The 23157-nt window shown below is 49.1% G+C and overlaps 1 protein-coding gene across 3 annotated transcripts in view; it reads right to left on the bottom strand.

Annotated features, from left to right (window-relative positions):
• The window catches only part of LOC137331241 (segment polarity protein dishevelled homolog DVL-3), a 115367-nt gene that overhangs the window by 59281 nt on the left and 32929 nt on the right, over positions 1-23157 (bottom strand). For all 3 annotated transcript variants that reach the window (XM_067994890.1, XM_067994889.1, XM_067994888.1), the window contains exon 4: positions 17550-17656. In XM_067994890.1, the coding sequence (XP_067850991.1) occupies positions 17550-17656 (107 nt within the window). The remainder of the gene's footprint in view (positions 1-17549; positions 17657-23157) is intronic.

The raw sequence follows: 23157 nt of genomic DNA, 5'->3' as shown, positions 1-23157 counted from the left end.
ATTAGGAAAGCAAATGGTATGTTGGTCTTTATTGCAAGGGGGTTGGAGTACAAGAGTAAGGAAGTCTTACTACAATTGTACGGGGTTTTGGTGAGACCTCATCCGGAGTACTGCGCACAGTTTTGGTCTCCTTACCTAAGGAACCTTCGTTGTACTGCCTTAGAGGCAGTACAACGAAGGTTCACTAGATTAATTCCTGGGATGAGAGGGTTGTCCTATGAGAAGTGGTTGAGTAGAATGGGCCTATACTCTCTGGAGTTTCGAAGAATGAGAGGTGATCTCATTGAAACATATAAGATTCTGAGGGGGCTTGACAGGGTAGATCCTGAGAGGTTGTTTCCACTGGCTGGAGAGTCTAGAACGAGGGGGCATAGTCGCAGGATAAGGGGTCGGCCATTTAAGACTGAAACGAGGAGGAATTTCTTCACTCAGAGGGTTGTGAATCTTTGGAATTCTCTACCCCAGAGGGCTGTGGATGCTGAGTCATTGAGTATATTCAAGGCTGAGATAGATAGATTTTTAAGGGGAATCAAGGGATATGGGGATCGGGCAGGAAAGTGGAGTTGAGATTGAAGATCAGCCATGATCTGACTGAATGGTGGAGCAGGCTTGAGGGGCCGTGTGGCCTAATCCCACTCCCATTTCTTATGATTTTAAGGTTACGTCCCCTTCTCCTAGACTCCTCCACCAGCGGAACAAGTTTCTCTCTATCTACCCTATCAATTCCTTTCAAAATCCTAAAAACCTCAATTAAATCACCCCTTAACCTTCTATAGTGTATCTAATCTCTCCTCTATGATTCCATGATATTCATATGTATGGCAGAGCAGGTCCAGAAGGGCCGAATGGCCTACTCTTGCTCCTATTTTCTATGTAACCCTTGGAGCCCTGGTAACATTCTGGTGGATCTGCGCTGCACTCCTTCCAAGGCCAATATATCCTAAGGTGCGGTGCCGAGAGCTGTACACAGTGTTCCAGTTGTGGTCTAACCAGGGCTTTGTATAGCTGTAGCAAAACTTCCTCCCCCTTTATATTCTAGCTCTCTAGTTATAAAGGCTAACATTCCATTAGCCTTTTTGATTTTATTTTTGCACCTGACTACTACATTTTAGTGATCTGTTTATATGGACATCCAAAAATCACTGCCCGAAAGCAGATTTAATCGTAACTTTCAAAAGGGAATCGGGTATATACTTGAAAAGGAAAAGATTTGCAGGGCTGTGGGGAAAGAGGAAGTGGGGGTCGGGGGGAGTGGGACTAATCGGATAGTTCTTTCAAAGCGCCGGCACAGGCACAATGGGCCGAATGGCCTCCTTTTGTGCTGTATGATTCTAGGAAAGTGGAAACAATATGAATATTTCACCGGCCCACGGTTACACTTCACTGAAATCCCAGTGACAGCACAGGCACAACCACCAGATAATTCTGTACAACGGAGTGAACAAGTATCAGTTCAGGAGCTTGCAGTTCCACAGCGGAATCAGGCAGAGCACGGGACGAGGTTACCAAATCTTACAAATCTGCGAAATCCCAAACAAGCACAGAAACCCGCTCGCTTAAACAAAAAAAAAGGGACTGTCAGAGATAATCTGCGGAAAGGACGTCTGCAAGTTGACATAAATCTCTCTGTGAGTCTAATCCTCTCTCTGAGACTTGCTGCTACGCAGGAGGATTGGGGAGGAGGCGACTTACAGTGTCGAGGGCGTGGCTGCGACTCGGGGAAGCAGCGGACACGGCGGAGCAACATCAGATTACAGCAGCCCAGCAGGGCACCTCTCCGACTGGGGGAGGGCGGGCGAGGCACCGCCTGCTCCCTTTCCCTCACCCCGAAACACAGAAACACCATCCTCGGCCTGTCTTGTACGTCTCTCTCTCTTTCCGGCTACGCTTCAGGGACTTTTTTCTTCCCCAGGTTAAAGGCAAGTTGCTGACTGTGACGCTCCTTTAGGGAAGTTGGTACCGCTGGGTGAGGGCACAGGGCCGGGTCAGAGGGAGATGTGGGGCGACGAGTCGGAGCTGATGGGTAGGTAGAGACCCTGTCTTTCTTCAGACTTAAGCTGGAGCTTTGGTAGTTGGGTGCAGACACGCAGCTCGTCAGCAGTTTAAACCAACACGGTCACGACTCCAGGCAGCAGCGATCAGCACACAGCCCAAACGCTGCATTTAACACGCTGTCAAAGTCACGCAGTAGCTACTGACACCGCGGTGCATCAGGTCCTGATCGGGGATTCTGGCTCCTACTCGGGAGTAATCCCGGGCACAGAAATTTCCGAATGCAAAAAAAAAAAAGGCGCTCAGGTCAAAAGGTTCGATACAGTCAATGCCGACATGTTCGGACTAAAAGAGGGACAAAGCCGAGCGTTTCAATTCTGAGCTCAAGTAGACGTTTCGGAGGTCGAATAAAAATGCAATTTCGCCGTCTCCCTCTCACCAAAATCTTGCTGAAGTGCAGCGAAGGTGCTCGCAAACGCTAATCGTTCAGCAGCTCGAGCCTGGACGGTGAGTCTGCGTTGTCTCAGCGAGATCTCCAATCCAAACGCTGCCCCCCTCCCTCTAGACGAAGCCACGGAGATGATGCCCGTCACTGGACGCTGGTCGTTGAGTCTCTTTCCCGATAAAGCTGGGGACTTCCGATGGAGGCTAGGTCTGGACAATCCAGCAGCTGCACACGAACTGCTGTATTCCGGTATCTGAAGTTGCTTGTGGCGCCTAATCCTTTTCAGTGTGACAGTCGGCGATGCTGCGTTAAAAAGTTAATCCCTGGGTATCGAGAGGCAAGTGCACTGCACTGCCCTCTTGCTCCCATCTCACGGTCTGTACGAATCAGCAAGGAAACAATGCCAAATGTTTCCTCATCCTCTGGGGATATCACTGACAGTGGGCCCCACAAGAAGGAATCCTCCTGTCCCACTGAAGCTCTCCCAACAAGCATTAACCAGCCCCAGAGACAGGGACCTCTGACAGGAACAGGACGTAATTCTGCCCTTATCATCGGGATCTGCAGACACTGAACCAATCACAGCTCCCTCTCTAAAAACACAACCAATTACAACTCGCCCTTGGGAGATGCCGAACCAATCACAGCTCCCCTCTCTGCAGTCATAACCAATCACAGCTCTCTCTTTGTAGATACTGAACCAATCACAGCTCCCTCTCTCCACACAGTGAACCAATCCCAGCTTGCACACTCTGCTACTAAGCCAATCACAACTCACTTCCCCCCTCCCCCCCCCACCCCACCTCTTGCACACTTGTGACTTTAAACACACCTTCAGGGTACAGCAGATTCTCGTATTTGCCTGCTAAGTTGGACATGTTAAAAATGAAGTGTAACTGGCAAACAATTAGATAGCAGCGTCCCAGGGTCAATCAGCCCTCAGGCCTCATCAGTTCTGTCCACTCTAATAGACATCAGAGCTACATCACACCATGTACAGTTCTCACTTTCTGCACAGTCCAAACCAGGTCAAGAGGTGGGCATCCAGGTCACAGAGAGGGCATTTAAAATCCTGGGATCGAAAACCAGGCTTTCATAGAATCATACAGCACAGAAGGAGGCCACTCGGCCCATTGTGCCTGGGCCGGCTCCTTGAAAGAGCTATCCAATTAATCCCACTGCGCCCTGCTCTTTCCCCATAGCCCTGCGTTTTTTTTTCCCCTTTTCAAGTATTTATCCAATTCCCTTTTGAAAGTTACTGTTGAGTCTGCTTCCACCGCCCTTTCAGGCAGTGATTTTTGGATGTGAAAATTATTGGCCGAGTCCAATTCCACTTTGCCCGGTCATCCCAGCTGTACTTTGTCAAAAGTGAAAGGCTCGTAACATACTACACATTCCATGGAACACACGGGCAGAGGATGTGAGTTACTCGATCAGGAAATTCTTGGGCCACCCACTCTCCGATACCTCACTCAACTGGTCATTCTTCATGTGTGAGCCTAAAAAGTGAATATTGACAGGATATCCCACTGTGGGGGAACACTACCGCTGGGTCCAGTCCTGTTCTCGCCAGGCACCCTCACACAAGCACATGCACGGTAGGGGTCGCTGGATAACCACCAAGAGTTGCAACACTTGACTGATTTGTACTTTCTCCTAATCCAGCAATACTGAGGTCAATTCCAGAACCCAACCCAACTGAGGTCAGCTAACACAGAATAGACCAGGGATTGGGCCCATGGCCTTCTGGTCTATCTGGCTCGCTACAGACCTGCATTAAGAGAAAGAACTTGCATTTATAAGGCGCCTTTCACGACCTCAGGACGTCCCAAAGCGCTTTACAGCCAATGAAGTACTTTTTGAAGTGTAGTCACTGTTGTAATGTAGGAAACGTGGCAGCCAATTTACGCACAGCAAGATCCCACAAATAGCAATGTGATAACGACCACTTAATCTGCTTTTAGCGATGTTGGTTGAGGGATAAATATTGGCCCAGGATACCGGGGAGAACTCCCCAGCTCTTCTTTGAAATAGTGGTGGTGGGATCTTTTACATCCACCTGAGAGGGCAGACGGGGCCTCGGTTTAACATCTCATCCAAAAGACGACATCTCTGACAGTGCAGCACTCCCTCAGTACGGGCACTGGGAATGTCATCCTAGGTTTGGTGCTCAAGTTTCTGCTATTAAGAGGGAGTCTAAATTTAAACAGACTTTACTTTCTACTCAGGCAAACCCTCACTGTAGCCCTTGCTTTCAATTCAGATGCTCCAAAAGGAAACAGCTAAAAACGTACAAAAATCACTTGCCAGTCCCACGCCTGAAATCAGCAGTGGAGCAGGGGCTGTGAAGACCACGTAACTGTCAGGAGCAGGTACTGCGATGACCCTGGAGTTGAACTCTGTAAATCTATCCCTTCTTCTTAATCATGTTTCTGGCCCTGTGCAAACTGGACTCAGTCAAGCACAGACTCTTTCACACAGTAAACCCTCCACTTATGAGCCACATAACTCAATCCTTAACGCCTGAGTATGTCTGTTGCAAACAGATGAAGAGGAGAAATGTCACAGAAACCTCAGCACAGTTGGCCCACTCGCCTTCGAAATAATGCTGTGGGATTGTTAACATCCACCTGAACAGGTAGATGGAATGCAATTTAATGTCTACCTACCTCTCTAACCTCCTCCAGCCCTACAACCCTCCGAGATCTCTGCGCTCCTCCAATTCTGGCCTCTTGGGCATCCCTGATTTTCATCCCTCCACCATTGGCGGCCGTGCCTTCAGCTGTCAAGGCTCTAAGCTCTGGAATTCCCTCCCTGAACTTCTCTGCTTCTCTACCTCTCTCTCCTCCTTTAAGACGCTCCTTAAAACCTACCTCTTTGACCAAGCTTTTGGTGACCTGTCTGAATATCTCCCAATGTGGCTCAGTGTCAAATTTGGGTGATAAATCGCTCCTGTGAAACGCTACATAAACGCAAGTTGTTGTCTCATCTGAAGGACAGCACCCTCCAACAAGGCAGCACTTCCTCAGTGCTGCCCTAAAGGGTCAGCCTGGTCCTGGACTGGGGCCTAATACTTACATCAAGACGAGTGTCATCAACTAAAGTGCAACACCCAGCAGCATCTTCAACAACAACAACAGCGCCTTTAATGTATTTAAACGTTCCCAAGGCGCTTCACAGGAATGTAATCAGACAAAAATTGACACCGAGCCACATAAGGAGATTAGGACAGGTGACCCAAAAGCTTGGTCAAAGAGGTAGGTTTTAAGGAGCGTCTTAAATGAAGAGAGAGAGGTAGAGAGGGGCGGAGAGGTTTAGGGAGGGAATTCCAGAGCTTAGGGCCCAGGCAGCTGAAGGCACGGCCGCCAATGGTGGGGTGAAGGAAGTGGGGGGGATGCACAAGAGGCCAGAATCGGAGGAGCGCAGACTAAAGATAGAGTTCGCCAACTATTAGGTTACAGTTAGATGCTTCTTCATAACTGTGCCTGGACAAAATCAATCCTCCCGCTTTAAGGAGCACGAGAGCTTTGAAGTGTAAGTGGAGCAGCCAAGCTCTGGAGCAATCTCTCAGGCTTGACGGTCTGTCTGGGAATGGTGCCCTCCCCAAGGCTTCAATTTAATTGCCTTATCAAAGGAGCTCATTTCAGCCCGTGGGGACGCCTGTCACCAGCAGAACATTAAGAAACCTGAATCCAACCAAGTCATAAACAGAGACGGCAACACTGGAGCGCGGCAGCGGGAGCAAGAGTTACTGGGTTGGGAGCAGCAGACAGCCTGGTCTGGGATGGTGACAAGTAAATGGGACAAGTCCCCGCCCACCCGCACTTCAACTGTCTGCATCACATGTCCCGTGTCAACAGGTGAGAACTCGCCTGATAGCCTATCAGTTAATGCACTGCCTCGTCCTATCAATTCCAGGTTCGATTCCCAGTCTGTGTTAAGTTAACCGAGGTGGGGGAGACAACACGTGCCCCTGCTCCTGATCACCATTCAAATACTCCTGCGGGGGCAAACTAGAGCGGGGCAAACAGAGTAAGGAAGGGAGCATGAGACACACGGACAGACAAATGGAGAGGGAACTACTGTGCTCTAATTTGATTTTGCTTCTTGTTCACAGACACGTGCTGGAATATCCCCATGAGAGACATTCAGACTTGGGAGGAGATCAACGTTAGGGTTTCACAGGAAAAGCTTTAGGCTGTGTGTGTGGGCGCATTCTATTCAATAATAATGACACAGTGATATCATACGTCAAATTTTCCTTCATTATCATATCAGCAATGCCGGATGAACCAGCATCCAACAACTTCAGCTTCCAATGGGAGCCCAGCGTCCAACACCAGCTTCCAATGGGAGCCCAGCGTCCAACACCAGCTTCCAATGGGAGCCCAGCGTCCAACACCAGCTTCCAATGGGAGCCCAGCGTCCAACACCAGCTTCCAATGGGAGCCCAGCGTCCAACACCAGCTTCCAATGGGAGCCCAGCGTCCAACACCAGCTTCCAATGGGAGCCCAGCGTCCAACACCAGCTTCCAATGGGAAGCCCAGAGTCCAACACCAGCTTCCAATGGGAAGCCCAGCGTCCAACACCAGCTTCCAATGGGAGCCCAGCGTCCAACACCAGCTTCCAATGGAAGCCCAGAGTCCAACACCAGCTTCCAATGGGAGCCCAGCGTCCAACACCAGCTTCCAATGGGAGCCCAGCGTCCAACACCAGCTTCCAATGGGAGCCCAGCGTCCAACACCAGCTTCCAATGGGAGCCCAGCGTCCAACACCAGCTTCCAATGGGAGCTCAGCGTCCAACACCAGCTTCCAATGGGAGCCCAGCGTCCAACACCAGCTTCCAATGGGAGCTCAGCGTCCAACACCAGCTTCCAATAGGAGCCCAGCGTCCAACACCAGCTTCCAATGGGAGCCCAGAGTCCAACAGGAGTCCAACACAACGCCCAATCCACCAACTTTACAACGGGAATCTCAGCAAAGGCAAATCTTTAACATTGATGAGTGCAAAAAAAAAATTCACAAAAATACTTCAGTGAGGTGAGGCTGGTGTCTGTGGAACTATATGGAGCACCCAGAGGGGAGGGAAAGGAGGGGAGAGGAGAAAACTGGCCAAAAAGTACCTAAATAAATGAAACAAATTTCTGTACTGAAAGGGTTAAACCTAGCCCTGAGCAAATCATCATCAGATAAGGTTTGGTACTGCGCTGGTACAAGATACGATTTCAAATACTCGAAAGCATCTGGTCTGCTGATTAAGAGCAGCTACAGATGAACAGACAGGGATATTCACTGCCAGGCAAAACACGTATGGAATATTACACTGCAAAAGGCTTGTTAATTGATTGTTAGTAGGTGATTAAAAACGACGGCAGCCTAATGCTTCTGCTGTGAAACCTAAAGACCTTTCCCCAACGTGATGTCCGCCAAAGACTGAATGGGTCTTCTGTTTGAGAAATCCCACCACTTGCCTCTGAACAAGAAACAGAAAGACAAGTTGGAGCCAAGTGGTTCTAGCTACCTGCTCCCAGACTACTTCTGAAGCTGCCCCGTTACCTGTCACAGTGCTGCCTGGTGCGTGGTTCCCCTTTCGAAGAATATTCCTGACAGAATCTCCCCTTCATCTTTCACCATGTCGCCTTCCATTTTAGAGCTGTCTTGCTCCCATTTTGACTTCCTAATGCCTTTTCATGTGGAGTCAATCCCACTCCAGAAACTTGAGCTCCATAATCCAGGCTAACACTCCAGCGCCAGTACTGAGGGAGTGCTGCACTGACAGAGGTGCCGTCTTTAAACCGAGGCCCCGTCTGCCACCTCAGGTGGATGTAAAAGATCCCACGGCCACTATTCGCAGAAGAGCAGAGAAGTTGTTCCTGGTGTCCTGGGCCGATATTTATTCCTCAACCAACATCTAAAACATTATCTGATCATTTATTTCACTGTGGGAGCTAGCTGTACGCAAATTGGCTGCCGCATTTCCTACATTACAACAGTGATTACACTTCAAAAAGTGCTTAATTGGCTGTAAAACACTTTGGGACGTCTTGAGGTTGTGAAAGGTGCTATATAAATGCAAGTCTTTTTTCAGAGTCTGAGATGAGCTTTGTTAACCATCGATCACTTTTACCTCTTTCCAACATTTGAAGATCTGTTCACAGGAGGCTAAATCTGTAGCTGCTTCATTGCAATAGTGGTTAATGTAGAATCAGAGACTGTTACAGCACCGAGGGTGTCCTGTGCCATCGCTCTGAAAGAGCTACAAATTTAGTCCCATTCGGCCCAGTGTACCTCTGTTGTCTCTCTGAAAGAGGTACCCACTCAGTGCCATTCCTCTACCTTTCCCTACGCTCTTAAGTTTTTCTTCATCAAACATTTTCAGCACAGGCACGATGAGCTGAATAGCCTCCTTCTGTGCTGTATGCTTCCATGATTTATCCAATTCCCTTTTAAAAGCTGGTAGTCATGATGTGGAGATGCCGGTGATGGACTGGGGTTGACAATTGTAAACAATTTTACAACACCAAGTTATAGTCCAGCAATTTTAATTTTAAATTCACAAGCTTTCGGAGGCTTCCTCCTTCGTCAGGTGAACGATGTGAAAATGCTGGACTATAACTTGGTGTTGTAAAATTGTTTACAACTTTTAAAAGCTATTATGGATTCTGCTTCCACCGCTGATCTGGTAGGGCATCACATTAACTTGTCCTAACTCCTCCCTTCGTTCATTTGGTGATGATCTTAATTTTCAGCTCTCACCCCACTCCGCCTGCCTTCCTCTTAGAATTCTGACCGAGGGTCTGAAGGATGATAAACTACCTTTTCAATTTTCAGATGGTGAAGATCTTGCTGCGCGCTGCCAGCGTTTTTCCCTCTAAACAACTTGGTTGTTTATTTTTGTGATCAAATGCCCCGCTTACACTCACTGACTAGGAATGGCCACCTGGGTAGACGAGCGGAGGGCAGCCAGTGCCTCTGGAGCCCGTATCCCAGCGAAAGTCAGCACCTTCTGGAGAGGGAGGGAGAAGATCGGCAGAAATGATGAATTGTCGGTGGGTTATTGCTCACACTCCTTTTCAATTCTCCACCCAGTATTCAAAGATTCTTCACAAGGGGGCAGAGGAGATTTACTAGAATGGTACCAGGGATGAGGAACTTCAGTCATGTGGACAGACTGGAGAAGCTGGGATTGTTCTCCTTAGAGCAGAGAAGGTTCAGGGGAGATTTAATAGGCGTGTTCAAAATTATGAAGGGTTTTGATAGAGTAAATAAGGAGAAACTGTTTCCACTGGCAGGAGGGTTGATAACCAGAGGACACAGATTTAAGATAATTGGCAAAAGAACCAGAAGGGGAGACGAGGAGAATTTTTTTTTACTCAACGAGTTACGATGATCTGGAACTCACTGCACGAAAGGGTGGTGGAAGCAGATTCAATAGTAACTTTCAAAAGGAAATTGAATAAATACTTGAAAAAGGGGTGTGGGGAAAGAGCAGGGGGAGAGTAGCACTAATTGGACAGCTCTTTCAAAGAGGCGGCACAGGCACGATGGGCCAAATGGCCTCCTTCTGTGCTGTAAGATTCTACGAACCTTAGTCCTTACATCATGTTGTGGAGTCACTTAAGTTCAATCTGTTAGGAAAAACGTAGCGACACTTTGTGTTCACCACAGAAATAGGGCAATTCCATAGAAATCAGAAGGCCCCCTCAGGACTCTGTCACTGCCTTGATTTGCTTGCAAACGACTAAATCCACATTTAATGAACAATTACAGTAATTACAGGCCTCCGTTAGCTCAGGGAGCCTGACCACCGCACACAGTGAGCTATTAATTCTCCTGCTTGTCAGCAGACTTCAGTACAGAGTCCCTCTCCCGTTTGTTCAGAGATTATCCGTGTCTCATGCTGGGAGCGAGCTGGTCAGTCCTGATTCCCGCTCCCGTTCTCCCCCCCCACCCCCCCCCCCAACCACTACCCCCCAAAGCCCCATCGTGCTTAAAGAAAAGCAACAACCAAAGATCGAAGAACCTGCGAGTGCCCAGTCTGCCGTTCAAGATCCAACTTAATCCCAAATGTTTCCAATTCGTTTGATCAAGATCGAGTGCACCGTAGGTTTGTACTTGGCTCAAATCAGCCTAGGCCTTAGGGGTGCAGGAAAGGGTGAGACCATTGTCTCCACTAGTTAAAAACACAAACGCAGCCAAACTGCTGGGATTCGCTGTGTGCTGGCCTGATCCTTTGTTTATGGCTGAAGGACAGATTATGTTTGACTTACTGACATTATGGGCAAAACCTTGCAATTAAGTGTGAAGCCAGACAACTGAACCCAGCCAAAAAAAGGAGAGTCATGTAGAGCCAGCATCAATCGGTCATTCAGTCGAAATGATTAGCTGAACTTTCGCTGCCATCAGAATCATTAAAAAGAAACATCTTATGTTTCTGAATGAGTGTGCTTTTGGTATCTTGCTCAATGGCTCGTTAATTTTGTGTTGGGCCAGTCCCACTCTGTATCCACTGCCCGTCTCTGTAACCTCCTCCAGCCCTACAATTCTCATCCTCGTTTTCAAGTCCCTCCACGCCCAAGGGCAATTGCTGCCCTGAGTCGTACAGATCGGAAAGTCGCAGGTTCCAAGTTTGTGCTGAGTTAGCTGATATCTCGGCACAGCACAGGCACGATGGGCCGAACGGCCTCCTTCTGTGCTGCAACGATTCTATCTCTCAGGCGGGGCAAGTGAGGGCACTAGAACTGAACCCAATGCCCCTGTACCGAGGATAGGGAAATCAGAAGGGGGTTCCTGCAGCTGATCCCTGTCCAGAGACTCGTGCCGGAAAGGGCACACGTACAGATGTGGCCTGAGGCAAGGATTGGGCTCTACAGTGATGCCCTCCATGCCAAATAGCCTGCCGACACTCACTGGCTAAGGTGACAAGTGAAAAATGGCCAATTGGGTAAGGAACCCAAGTGCCTGCGGGTTCCAGATCGAGGCAAGGAGTGAACATGCAAATAAATCATTGATAACGTACACAGGTGCTGCTCCCAGGTAACAGAGAATAAGGTAAAGTCCGCCATCACTGCAGGTCAAATCACATGCTACACTTCACCTCAATCCAGGAGACGTATCGCTACTCCCAATTCAATCAGTCAATTTCTCGTTTACAAAAGCTTCACCCCGAGTCTTGCTTCACATCAGCCGAGAACCTGTCGCCTCCTCTTGTTAACTGTCAGTGTGAATCCATTTCAAGGTGTCAGCTGTGGCTCAGTGGGTAGCACTCTCGTCTCTGAATCAAAAGATTGTGGGTTCAAATCCCGCTCCAGAGATTTGAGCGCGTAATCCAGGCCGACACTCCCAGCACAGTACTGAGGGAGTGCTGCACTGTCGGAGGTGCCGTCTTTTGGGTGAGACGTTAAACCGAGTCCCCGTCTGCCCCTCTCAGGTGGACGTAAAAGGTCCCATGGGCACTATTTCAAAGAAGAGCAGGGGGGAGTTCTCCCCGGTGCCCTGGCCCATATTTATCCCTCAACCAACATCACTAAAACAGATTATCTAAACATTATCACATTGCTGTTTGTGAGGCCTACATGGCTGCATGGTTTCCTATATTACAACAGTGACTACACTTCAAACAAGCTACTTTGGCTGTAAAGCACTTTGGGACATCCTGAGATTATGAAAGGTGTTATTTCTTATAACATTTAACCCGGCACAGGCACGATGGACCTAATGGCTTCCATCCGTGCTGTAAGATTCTGTGAACCCGGGGAATCTCTTCCCAGTTCAGCACAGAAACTCACTTCACCTCCCTCCCCACCCTCCCATTTTCCTTTCTCAATACCTTGCATCTCCACAGCATTCCTCATTCCACAGGAAGACCCTCCCCGAGTGATTTATGAGGAGGGGGAGGAAGGGACAGCGGTCAGGGAGCAGAGGGAAGGCAGCGACACTGAACAGCAGAGAGAGAGAGAAAAAAAAGAGAAAAACAGATATAGTGGGGGGGGGAGGGGAGGGGAGAGGTAGAAAGACAACAGGAAACCAAAATGCACGGTCAAAAAGAAGGGGTTTTAGGAGGTGAGGCGGAGGGAATAGAGCAAAAGGCAGGGAACGTCTGCGCTGGTATTTTCAGGTCTCTCATTTACGTGGAATCCCTGCATCAGCGGCTGAAGTCCTGTGTGTCGATGCACAACGAATCCAGTGTGGGTAAAGTGAAGGTGTAAGGTGGTATATATCACTGAGTACACACTCAGAGTACTGTGCACAGTTCTGGTCACCATGTTATAGAAAGGTTATGGAGGCATTGGAGAACGTGCGTAGAAGATTTAAAAGGATGATACCAGAATGTAGAGGTTATAACTATCAGGAAAGGCTGAACTGGCTGGGGCTCTTTTCTCTAGAAAAGAGAAGGCTGAGGGGTGACCTGATAGAGGTCTTTAAGATTATGAAGGGGTTCGATAGGGTAGACGTAGAGAAGATGTTTCCACTTGTGGGGGAGACCAAAACTAGGGGGCCATAAATATAAGATAGTCAATAATAAATCCAATAGGGAATTCAGGAGAAACTTCTTTACCCAGAGAGTGGTGAGAATGTGGAACTCGCTACCGCAAGGAGTAGTTGAGGTGAATAGCATAGATGCATTTAAGGGGAAGCTCGATAAACACACGAGGGAGAAAGGAATAGAAGGATATGCTGATGGATTAGATGAAGAGGGGTGGGAGGAAGCTCGTGTGGAGCATAAACAGCAGCACAGTCCAGTTGGGCCGAATGGCCTGTTCCTGTGCTGTAAATTCTATGTAAACATATGAGGTAGGGCTGGAGGGTTTAGAAAACTATTATCCAATGAGAATTTTGTATGCAAAAGCAGTTATAATGTTGTTTGTTGTTTAATAATAGCAGGAACAATCTGGGCAGGCAATGTTGACAGGACAGGAGTGTAATTTTAGTTAAATGTTCCTGGGAACCCTAAAGTAAACATGGCAGGAAACGTCACTGGTGAACCTCCTTCCCTTGGCCAGATGCCTGATACTTCAACCATCTTTATGCCAAACGGTGCACCTGGCTCCCTCAGCTGACCTTCGAACCCTCTTGCAGCAAAGCAGCTGGCTTGTAACGTGGCCAGGGTGAGAGATTGCTGAGATAAATCACTGTGATAATAAAGTGACACGAGTCCGTGGACTTGAACCACCGGAGCAAAATGCAACTTGAAAATGTCCCAGTTCTAGGAAGCGCCAGTCAATCCGACTACAGTAACGAACTTACCAACTCGCCTCTCAGTCAGTAGGTTGTGGGTTCGAGTCCCACTCCGGAGACTTGAGTGCATGATCTAGTCTGACGCTCCCCGGTGCCTGTACTGAGGGAGTGCTGCACTGTCGGAGGTGCCGTCTTTCAGTTGAGACATTAACCCGAGGCCCCGTCTGCCCCTCTCAGGTGGATGTAAAAGATCCCATGACACTATTTTGAAGAAGAGCAGGGGGAGTTCTCTCTGGTATCCTGGCCAATATTTATCTCTCAACCAACATGACTAAAAAAATAACTTGTGCTCATTTATCTCATTGCTGTTTGTGGGATCTTGCTGTGCGCAAATTGGTTGCATTATTTCCTACATTAGAAAAGTGACTACGCTTCAAAAATTGCTTTGTTGGCTGTAAAGCGTTTGCGGCGTCCTGAGGTCGTGAAAGATGCTATATACATGCAAGCTTTTCCTTTCCTATCCAAAGTAAAAACAAGCAACTCCGCCCCTCCCCCCCCTCCCCTAATGTTTAAGTCAGGATGCACTGAGCGACAGCGACCAGCAAAATCTTGGGTTTAATTCCGGAGCTGTGTTGAGTTAGCTAATCACAATGATAGGGGGGAAATCACTATTGCCTCAGGGAGGGGGAAAAAGATGTCAGGATTTCCTCTCCTGATCGCTATCCAACAACCCGCCGAGGAAAATCCTCGTGTTTAGCCGATGGACAGAATAAGGAACAGGCTCGGCTGTAATGCCTTCCACAGTCAAATAGCCTGCCAACACTGACAGTCTGGGCTCAGAGGGATCAGGGGAGGTAAGCGAGGGGGTGCGGGGGATTAGGGAGGGGGTGCGGGGGATTAGGGAGGGGGTGCGGGGGATTAGGGAGGGGGTGCGGGGGATTAGGGAGGGGGTGCGGGGGATTAGGGAGGGGGTGCGGGGGATTAGGGAGGGGGTGCGGGGGATTAGGGAGGGGGTGCGGGGGATTAGGGAGGGGGTGCGGGGGATTAGGGAGGGGGTGCGGGGGATTAGGGAGGGGGTGCGGGGGATTAGGGAGGGGGTGCGGGGGATTAGGGAGGGGGATAAGGGAGGGGGGTATGTGTTGCCAAGACCTACTGTGAAACCACTTTAGTGAGACGACGAGGGTCTAGAGCAGGCCCTTCACCCCCTCACTTATTAATCTGTGAACAAGTCTCTTTCCTCTGACATGTAACTGGAGCCAGGGACATTGATCCTTTCCCTGGTGTTGTGTTTACACAAGCCAGCGGAGGCCACAAAACAACAATTAGGACCAATAAACCTGTCTCAGTGACTCACTTCCCTCCCCGGCAACTGCACAAACACCAGGGAACGGAAAACAAGGTACATGGGAGAGGTCACCTGCTTAGTTTCAGGTCACCCGGCTGGGATATGTTGGAGGAGGGTCAGTGTTTGTGTGATTCGCTGTCAGTATTATTAACCTGATCCTCACAAAGTCAGCGAGCAGCAGTGCTGCACAGTTAGCCAACAGACCAAGAGGTACCTTCAGTCTGTGCCGAGTTAGCTGATCTCAGCCATGACAGCACTTGGAGAGTTATGGACAGTCTCAGTGCCCCTGGATTAGAAAGAACTAATTAATAGTTAATAGGCGGCTTCATTTATACATTGCCTTTCGTGACCTCAGGACGTCCCAAAGCGCTTTACAGCCAATGAAGTACTTTTGAAGTGTAGTCAGTGTTGTAATGTAGGGAACGCGGCAGCCAATTTGCACACAGCAAGATCCCACAAACAGCAATGTGATAAATCACCAGACATTCCGTTTTTAGCGATAAATATTGGCCTGGACACCAGGGAGAACTCCCCTGCTCTTCTTCAAAATAGTGCCCTGTCCACCTGAGAGGGTGGACAGGGCCTCGGTTTAACATCTCGTCTGAAAGACCGCACCTCCGACCGTGCAGCACTCCCTCAGTGCCAACCTAGATTTTGTGCTCAAGTCTCTGGAGCAGGACTCGAACCCATGACGGTCTGGCTCAGAGTGCTACCCACTGAGCCACAGCTGACACGAGAGAGAGAGAGAGAGAGAGAGAGAGAGAGAGAGAGATGGACAGATAGAGAGATAGATAGATAGAGAGAGATACGGACAGATAAATAGATTCCAGTGCACACTTAAAAGAATGGCGATAAACCCAACGTAGAGTAGCCATTGGAACCGGCCAGATCCGGGATTGCCGACACGGCTTTGCTCTCCATGACTCAAGGGGATCGGTGCAGGTCCACAAACTGATCACCTTCCTGTATGTCTGGAGTTCAGGGGCAGGAGACTTCTGTATTCTATTGTTTCTGCACCTCTTGATTTGCTAACAAGTGGCTTCTTTTGCCGTACCACAATTTTCTGTGACGAGAGCAGAGGTCAGGACTGTGGATCTTTAGGGGCCCCATCAACATTCGTAGGGGGTCCTTGAAACTATTAATAATTGTCGGAGAGCCTTGGAAGTCTGCGACTATTTCCAGGAGTGTGCCGATATTTATAGGAGGTCGTGAGCAACCACTGCAACAGTCCCATGGGCCGCTAAAGTTGCAATAGTAGGACAAGAGAACACAGATTCAGCCAGGATTTGGGATTGATATCGAGAAATTCCTGTTCACACAGCATTTATAAAGCGCCTTTAACGTAATAAAACATCCCAAGGTGCTTCTCAGGAGCGATTATCAGACATGAATTGACACTGAGCCAAAGAAGGAGACTTTAGAACAGGTTGACTAAAAGCTTGGTCAAAGCGATAGGTTTTAAGAAGGGTCTTTAAGGAGGAGAAAGAGGTGTAGGGGTTTAGGGAGGGAATTCCAGAGCTTAGGGCCTAGGCAGCTGAAGGCACGGCCGCCAATGGTGGGGCAAAGGAAGTGGGGGATGACTAAAAGCTCGGTCAAAGAGGTCGGTTTTAAGGAGCATCTTATAGGAGAGAGAGGGGGGGAAAGAAAGGTCCAGGGAGTAAGCATCACTCCCAGATAGAGTAGTTGAGAAGAAAACCATAGAGTCATAGAGTTATACAGCACGGATAGAGGCCCTTCGGCCCATCGTGTCCGCGCCGGCCATCAAGCCCAGTCTAATCTAATCCCATATTCCAGCATTTGGTCCGTAGCCTTGTATGCTATGGCATTTCAAGTGCTCATCCAAATGCTTCTTGAATGCTGAGGGTTCCTGCCTCCACAACCCTCTCAGGCAGTGAGTTCCAGACTCCAACCACCCTCTGGGTGAAAAAGTTCTTTCTCAAATCCCCTCTAAACCTCCCGCCTTTTACCTTGAATCTATCTGGAATAAAAGAAAAAGACATGCATTTATATAGCACCTTTCAAGACCTCAGGACGTCCCACAGCGCTTTACAGCCAATGAAGTACTTTTGAAGTGTAGTCACAGTTGCAATGTTCATTTAAGAACTAATTAGATGCATCAATGGGGCGGGGGAAGGGAGAATCTGTAGCCTCTCTCTGGATGGATGGCCTTCCCCGCCCGTAATTAACTTGGGATCTCGTGAGAGAGTTGCAATATTTGCAGTGGATTCCACACCCCTGAAAAGTTTGAAAACCGTTGCACCAGTGCGGAGTATATGGTGGGAGGACATCGAATTACAGAGAATTACATAGAATTTACAGCACAGAAACGGGCCATTCGGCCCAATGCATCTATGTTATTCACCTCAACTACACAAATTCACCACTCTATGAGCAAAGAGGTTTCTCCTGAATTCCTCGCCTAACAAAAATCTATCGATCTCAGTTTTGAAATTTTCAATTGACCCCCAGCCTCAGGTTCAGAGTCATCACAAAACGGTTGACATGACATCACCGGCATCCATTCTGCTCGAGGGCGGCGGTCCCTCTTTCTCTCGCCACGCATCGCGCGCCCAGCTCAGGACACTCACCGTGCTCGTGGCCCTCTTTCCGGCGTAGCCGCTCCCTTCGCGACGAGATCACCGATTCGGTCTCGGTCTCGTTGTCCAGGTTGTCCTGACTCCCGGCTGCATTCGCGCTGCACAAAAAAAAAAACCACCACAGGACAGCGTGAGTCGGAGATCGCAGAGCGTCACAGTGCACCAGGACCGCGCCGCGTAAAGCTCAGGGCGTTAGCAACTGAGTCACACTATGACCCGTAGCAACAAACATTTGCATTTATGTAGCACTTTTAACGTAGTAAAACATCCCAAGGTGCTTCACAGGAGTGATTATCAAAACAAAATTTGACACCAAGCCACATAAGGAGATATTAGGACAGGTGACCAAGAGGTAGGTTTGGTCAAAGAGGTAGGTTTTAAGGAGCGTCTTAAAGGAGGAGAGAGAGATAGAGAGGCGGAGAGGTTTAGGGAGGGAATTCCAGAGCTTAGGGCCCAGGCAGCTGAAGGCACGGCCGCCAATGGTGGAGCGATGAAAATCGGGGATGCGCAAGAGGCCAGAATTGGAGGAGTGCAGAGTTCTCGGAGGGTTGTAGGGCTGGAGGAGGTTACAGAGATAGGGAGGGGGCGAGGCCATGGAGGGATTTGAAAACAAGGATGAGAATTTTAAAATCGAGGCATTGCCGGACCGGGAGCCAACGTAGATCAGCGAGCACAGGGGGTGATTGGAGAACAGGACTTGGTGCGAGTTAGGGTACAGGGTAGCAGAGTTTTGGACGAGTTGAAGTTTACAGAGGGTGGAAGGTGAGAGGTAGCACCCTTGCACATCAGTGAAATGACTGTACGATCAGATAAAAACAGAATCATAGAACATTACACCATAGAAGGAGGCCATTCGGCCCATCATGCACGTGCCAGCTCTTTGAAAGAGCCATCCAATTAGTCCCACTCCCCTGCACTTTCCCCATAGCCCTGCAAATTTTTGGTTTTCAACTATTTTTTGAAGGGGAATTGGATAGTTAATATTGAATCTGCTTCTTTCAGGCAGCGCATTCCAGATCATCACAACTGACTACGTAAAAAAAATTCTTCTCATCTTCCCTCTGGCTCTTTTCCCAATTATCTTAAATATGTGTCCTCTGGTTACCGACCCTCCCGCCAGTGGAAATAGTTTCTCCTGCTTTATGATCCTACATAAGAGTATCAAGGGATATGGAGCAAAGGCAGATAAATGGAGTTGACATACAGATGAACAGGGCTCGTGGGGCTGAATGGCCTACTCCTGTCCCTATGTCCCAGATGGGTAGGTCACACTGAATGAAACCTGACGCTAGTTAGCTGGGGCGAGACATTTATCACAGGCCATGGCTTCATGGCAGCTTTTACCCTCCCATTCAGTGCTTGTCCTCTGCATCTCAGGGGGTCTCTGCAATGTATTTGGGGAGGGCAAACAAGGCAAGGGAATACACAATAAATGGGAGGATACTGAGAGGTGTAGAGGAAGTGAGGGACCTTGGAGTGCATGTCCACAGATCCCTGAAGGTAGCAGGACAGCTAGGTCAGGTGGTCAAGAAGGCATACGGGATACTTTCCTTTATTAGCCGAGGCATAGAATATAAGAGCAGGGAGGTTATGCTGGAACTGTATAAAACACTGGTTAGGCCACATCTTGAGTACTACGTACAGTTCTGGTCACCACATTACAGGAAAGATGTGATTGCACTAGAGAGGGTACAGAGGAGATTTACGAGGATGTTGCCAGGACTGGAGAATTTTTTTTAGCTATGAGGAAAGATTGGAGAGGCTGGGGTTGTTTTCTTTGGAACAGAGGAGGCTGAGGGGAGATTTAGTTGAGGTGTATAAAAGTATGAGGGGCCTAGACAGAGTGGATAGGAAGGACCTATTTCCCTTAGCAGAGGGGTCAATAACCAGGGGACATAGATTTAAAGTAATTGGTAGAAGGATTAGAGGGGAGCTGAGGAGAAATTTTTTCACCCAGAGGGTGGTGGGAGTCTGGAACTCACTGCCTGAAAGGGTGGGAGAGGCAGAAACCCTCATCACATTTAAAAAGTACTTGGACGTGCACATGAAGTGCCAAAACCTACAGGGCTGCAGACCAAGAGCTAGAAAGTGGGATTGGGCTGGATAGCTCTTTATCGGCTGGCATAGACACAATGGGCTGAATGGCCTCCTTCTGTGCTGTAAATTTCTATGATTCTATGAATGTACAGGATGAACCACATTTGAAGCATGAGGCAGACTGCGCTGAAATTAATCAGAGGATCTTCCTCATTCCTTCATCTATATACCACAGCTTTTTATTTCCAGATTATTTTTACACTGAATTCAAAGTCTCAAACTGCCAGAGAATCCCTCGTTCTCTGGATTATTAGTCCAGGCCTCTGTACCCCTGTATATTGGCAGGATGTGACAAGTGGTGTTCCTCAGGGACCTTTACTGGGGCCCGAGCTTCTCACCTTATCTATTAATCACTTGGTTGAAGGAACAGAGAGCTGTATGTCCAGGTTTGCTGATGACACTAAGTTTGGAGGCAAAGTAAGTTGTGTAGATGGAAGCAGGAAGTTACAAAGGTACATAGATAACCTAAGTGAGGTTTTTTTTTTTGCCCATCCCATAGTTGCCCTTGAGAAGGTGGTGGTGAGCCGCCTTCTTGAACCATTGCAGTCCGTGTGGTGAAGGTTCTCCCACAGTGCTGTTAGGGAGGGAGTTCCATAATTTTGACCCAGCGACGATGAAGGAATGGCCAATATAAGTCCAAGTCAGGGTGGTGTGTGACTTGGGAGTAAACTTGGAGGTGGTGTTGTTCCCATGCGCCTGCTGCCCTTGTCCTTTTAGGTGGAGGAAGTCGCAGGTTTGGGAGGTGGTGTCGAAGAAGCCTTGGCGAGTTGCTGCATTGGGGCTAGGTTTAGGATGTGTAGATGGTAAACACTCCAGGCAAATTACGCCGGCGGTGAAGGGAGTGGATGTTTAGGGTGGTGGATGGGGTGCCAATCAAGCGGGCTGCTTTGTCCTGGACGGTGTCGAGCTTCTTGAGTGTTGTTGGAGCTGCACTCATCCAGGCAAGTGGAGAGTATTCCATCACACTCCTGACTTGTGCCTTGTAGATGGTGGAAAGGCTTTGGGGAGTCAGGGGGTGAGTCACTCACCGCAGAATACCCAGCCTCTGATCTGCTCTAGTTGCCACAGTATTTCTGTGGCTGGTCCAGTTGAATTTCTGGTCAATGGAAATCCCCAGGATGGTGGGGGATTCGGAAATGGTAATGCCATTGAATGTCAAGGGGAGGTGGTTAGACTCTCTCTTGTTGGACATGGTCATTGCCTGGCACTTGTCTGGCGCGAATGTTACTTGCCACTTAACAGCCCAAGCCTGGATGTTGTCCAGGTCTTGCTGCATGCGGGAATGGACTGCTTACCATACTGCTCTGGGATGAAAGTCCATGATGGAGTGCACAAAACAATGTGTTTCCCAGGTGTCATCCGATCTCTGCTACCCCGTCCAAGTCGCCATTCTTTGCGAGTGAGCAAAGGTCAACAGGCTATGCAACTGTGGAAGCATCACAGCCAAACCAGACCTTGCCCTCACTCGGCATTCGCACGGGTTCCAGTAGAGGTCACCAGGTAACGAGCAGGAGTGGGAACCCGGGCTGATTCCCCGCTCCCGAGTCGAGGGGCACTGAGGCCAACTCAAATAGCCTTCCCATTGCTCCAGCTCAGACCCACGAGCCTAGCGAATGGCACTTTAACCTGCGTTCTGGTACTGAAGCAAACAGGGAGCTGCGAGGGGCGAGGACTCGATAGCGTAGACACGGAGAAACTATTTGCTCTGATGGAGGAATCAAGAACAAGAGGGACATAGTCTTAAAATTTGAGCTAGGCTGTTCAGGAGGGAAATCAGAAAGCACTTTTCCCACACAAAGGGTAGTGGAAATCTGGAATTTGCTCCCTCAGTATTTAATCTGAACCCACGAGGCTTGGACTGGGTTAGAAGCACCTGTTGAACGTGCGACTGTCACGCTGGGAAATGTTGACCGCTGAATCGGGTCCAGGTGATGCAAGCCCTGCGCTTTTATGGGCGAGCCAAAATAAACACCGACAGGTTACAACCAAAGCCACGACCCGACAGCCCTGGGAAACATCACTCGCAGGTTAATTCTTCAAACGTGTTGGCTCACTGCCCCCTGGTGGAAGCAGCCAGCATTTCAGAAACATAACCATACCTGTCCAAACAAAATCTGTGCACATGGATGGGACAGTGTAGAGGGAACTTTACTCGGTATCTAACCCACGCTCTACCTCATCTGGGAGTGTTTGATGGGACAGTGTAGAGGGAGCTTTACTCTGTATCTAACCCGTGCTGTACCTGCCCTGGGAGTGTTTGATGGGACAGTGTAGAGGGAGCTTTACTCTGTATCTAACCCATGCTGTACCTGCCCTGGGAGTGTTTGATGGGACAGTGTAGAGGGAGCTTTACTCTGTATCTAACCCGTGCTGTACCTGCCCTGGGAGTGTTTGATGGGACAGTGTAGAGGGAGCTTTACTCTGTATCTAACCCGTGCTGTACCTGCCCTGGGAGTGTTTGATGGGACAGTGCAGAGGGAGCTTTACTCTGTATCTAACCCGTGCTGTACCTGCCCTGGGAGTGTTTGATGGGACAGTGTAGAGGGAGCTTTACTCTGTATCTAACCCGTGCTGTACCTGTCCTGGGAGTTGAACCAGTGGGTAACCACCAAACTACTTGGCCATGTGAGTCATCGCAACCAAACCTAACCCTGTCCTCATTCTGACAGTCACACTGTGGTACTTTCCGGCAGGTTCCACTGGTCAGCGATCAGGAGCAAGAACCCTCGATTTATTGTCCTGTCCCTAATCCAGGAACCATTTGTGTAAATACAAACTCACCATCCCCCAAAGGATCAGGTGAATCAGTTCCATCAGTAACGTAATACGATAAATGTGGGGCTTGGAAATCACGCACAATGCACCTTCTGCAGCAGGGCCACTATCTCCCTAATCTGATAATGACTGGCATCAAGAGCCCAGCGAGCAGGGCATCGAGTTCTTAGCCCATAATTACAGGAGCGGAGGGTGCAGAGGAGGGGGAGTTACCACAGCAGCACAAAAAAACAAGAGTAAATAAGATGCATTTCCACTTTTATTTTTATTGCAATTTTTTTTTTGAAAGCAACTATTTTAGCAGCTGGTTTCGGCCCGGGGCTGCTCGCTAACCTCCGCCGTCCAAAGTCGCGCACGAGCCCGGCCTTCCCCCCCACTCCCACTGGGGATCCCGTTCCTCCATCGCCCGGTGACCACACCCGACGAGCCCAGCTGAGAACAGGGAGCGGCCGTGTCGGGGGGGGGGGGGGCGGAATCCGGTGGTAGTGGGAATCGCACCTTGCTGCGAGCAGCAGCGCCGGGTCACGGGAACGTTCGCGTGTCGGTCGCGCACGGAAAGCAAAAGCCCCCCCCGAGAACTACGACAAGATGGGTCGGATTCCACGAGCAATATCACGCTGCAATATCGCTGCTCCTCTCACGCAAACTTCACATCGAATAGGAACAGGAGGAGGCCATTCAGCCCCTCAAGCCTACTCCTCCATTCAATCAGATCATGGCTGATCTG

Source organism: Heptranchias perlo, chromosome 13 (genome assembly GCF_035084215.1).
Source record: "Heptranchias perlo isolate sHepPer1 chromosome 13, sHepPer1.hap1, whole genome shotgun sequence".
In the NCBI taxonomy this organism is placed as follows: domain Eukaryota; kingdom Metazoa; phylum Chordata; class Chondrichthyes; order Hexanchiformes; family Hexanchidae; genus Heptranchias; species Heptranchias perlo.
The sequence above is the reverse complement of the archived record's forward strand: the minus strand, read 5'-3'. Positions and strand labels throughout refer to the sequence as shown.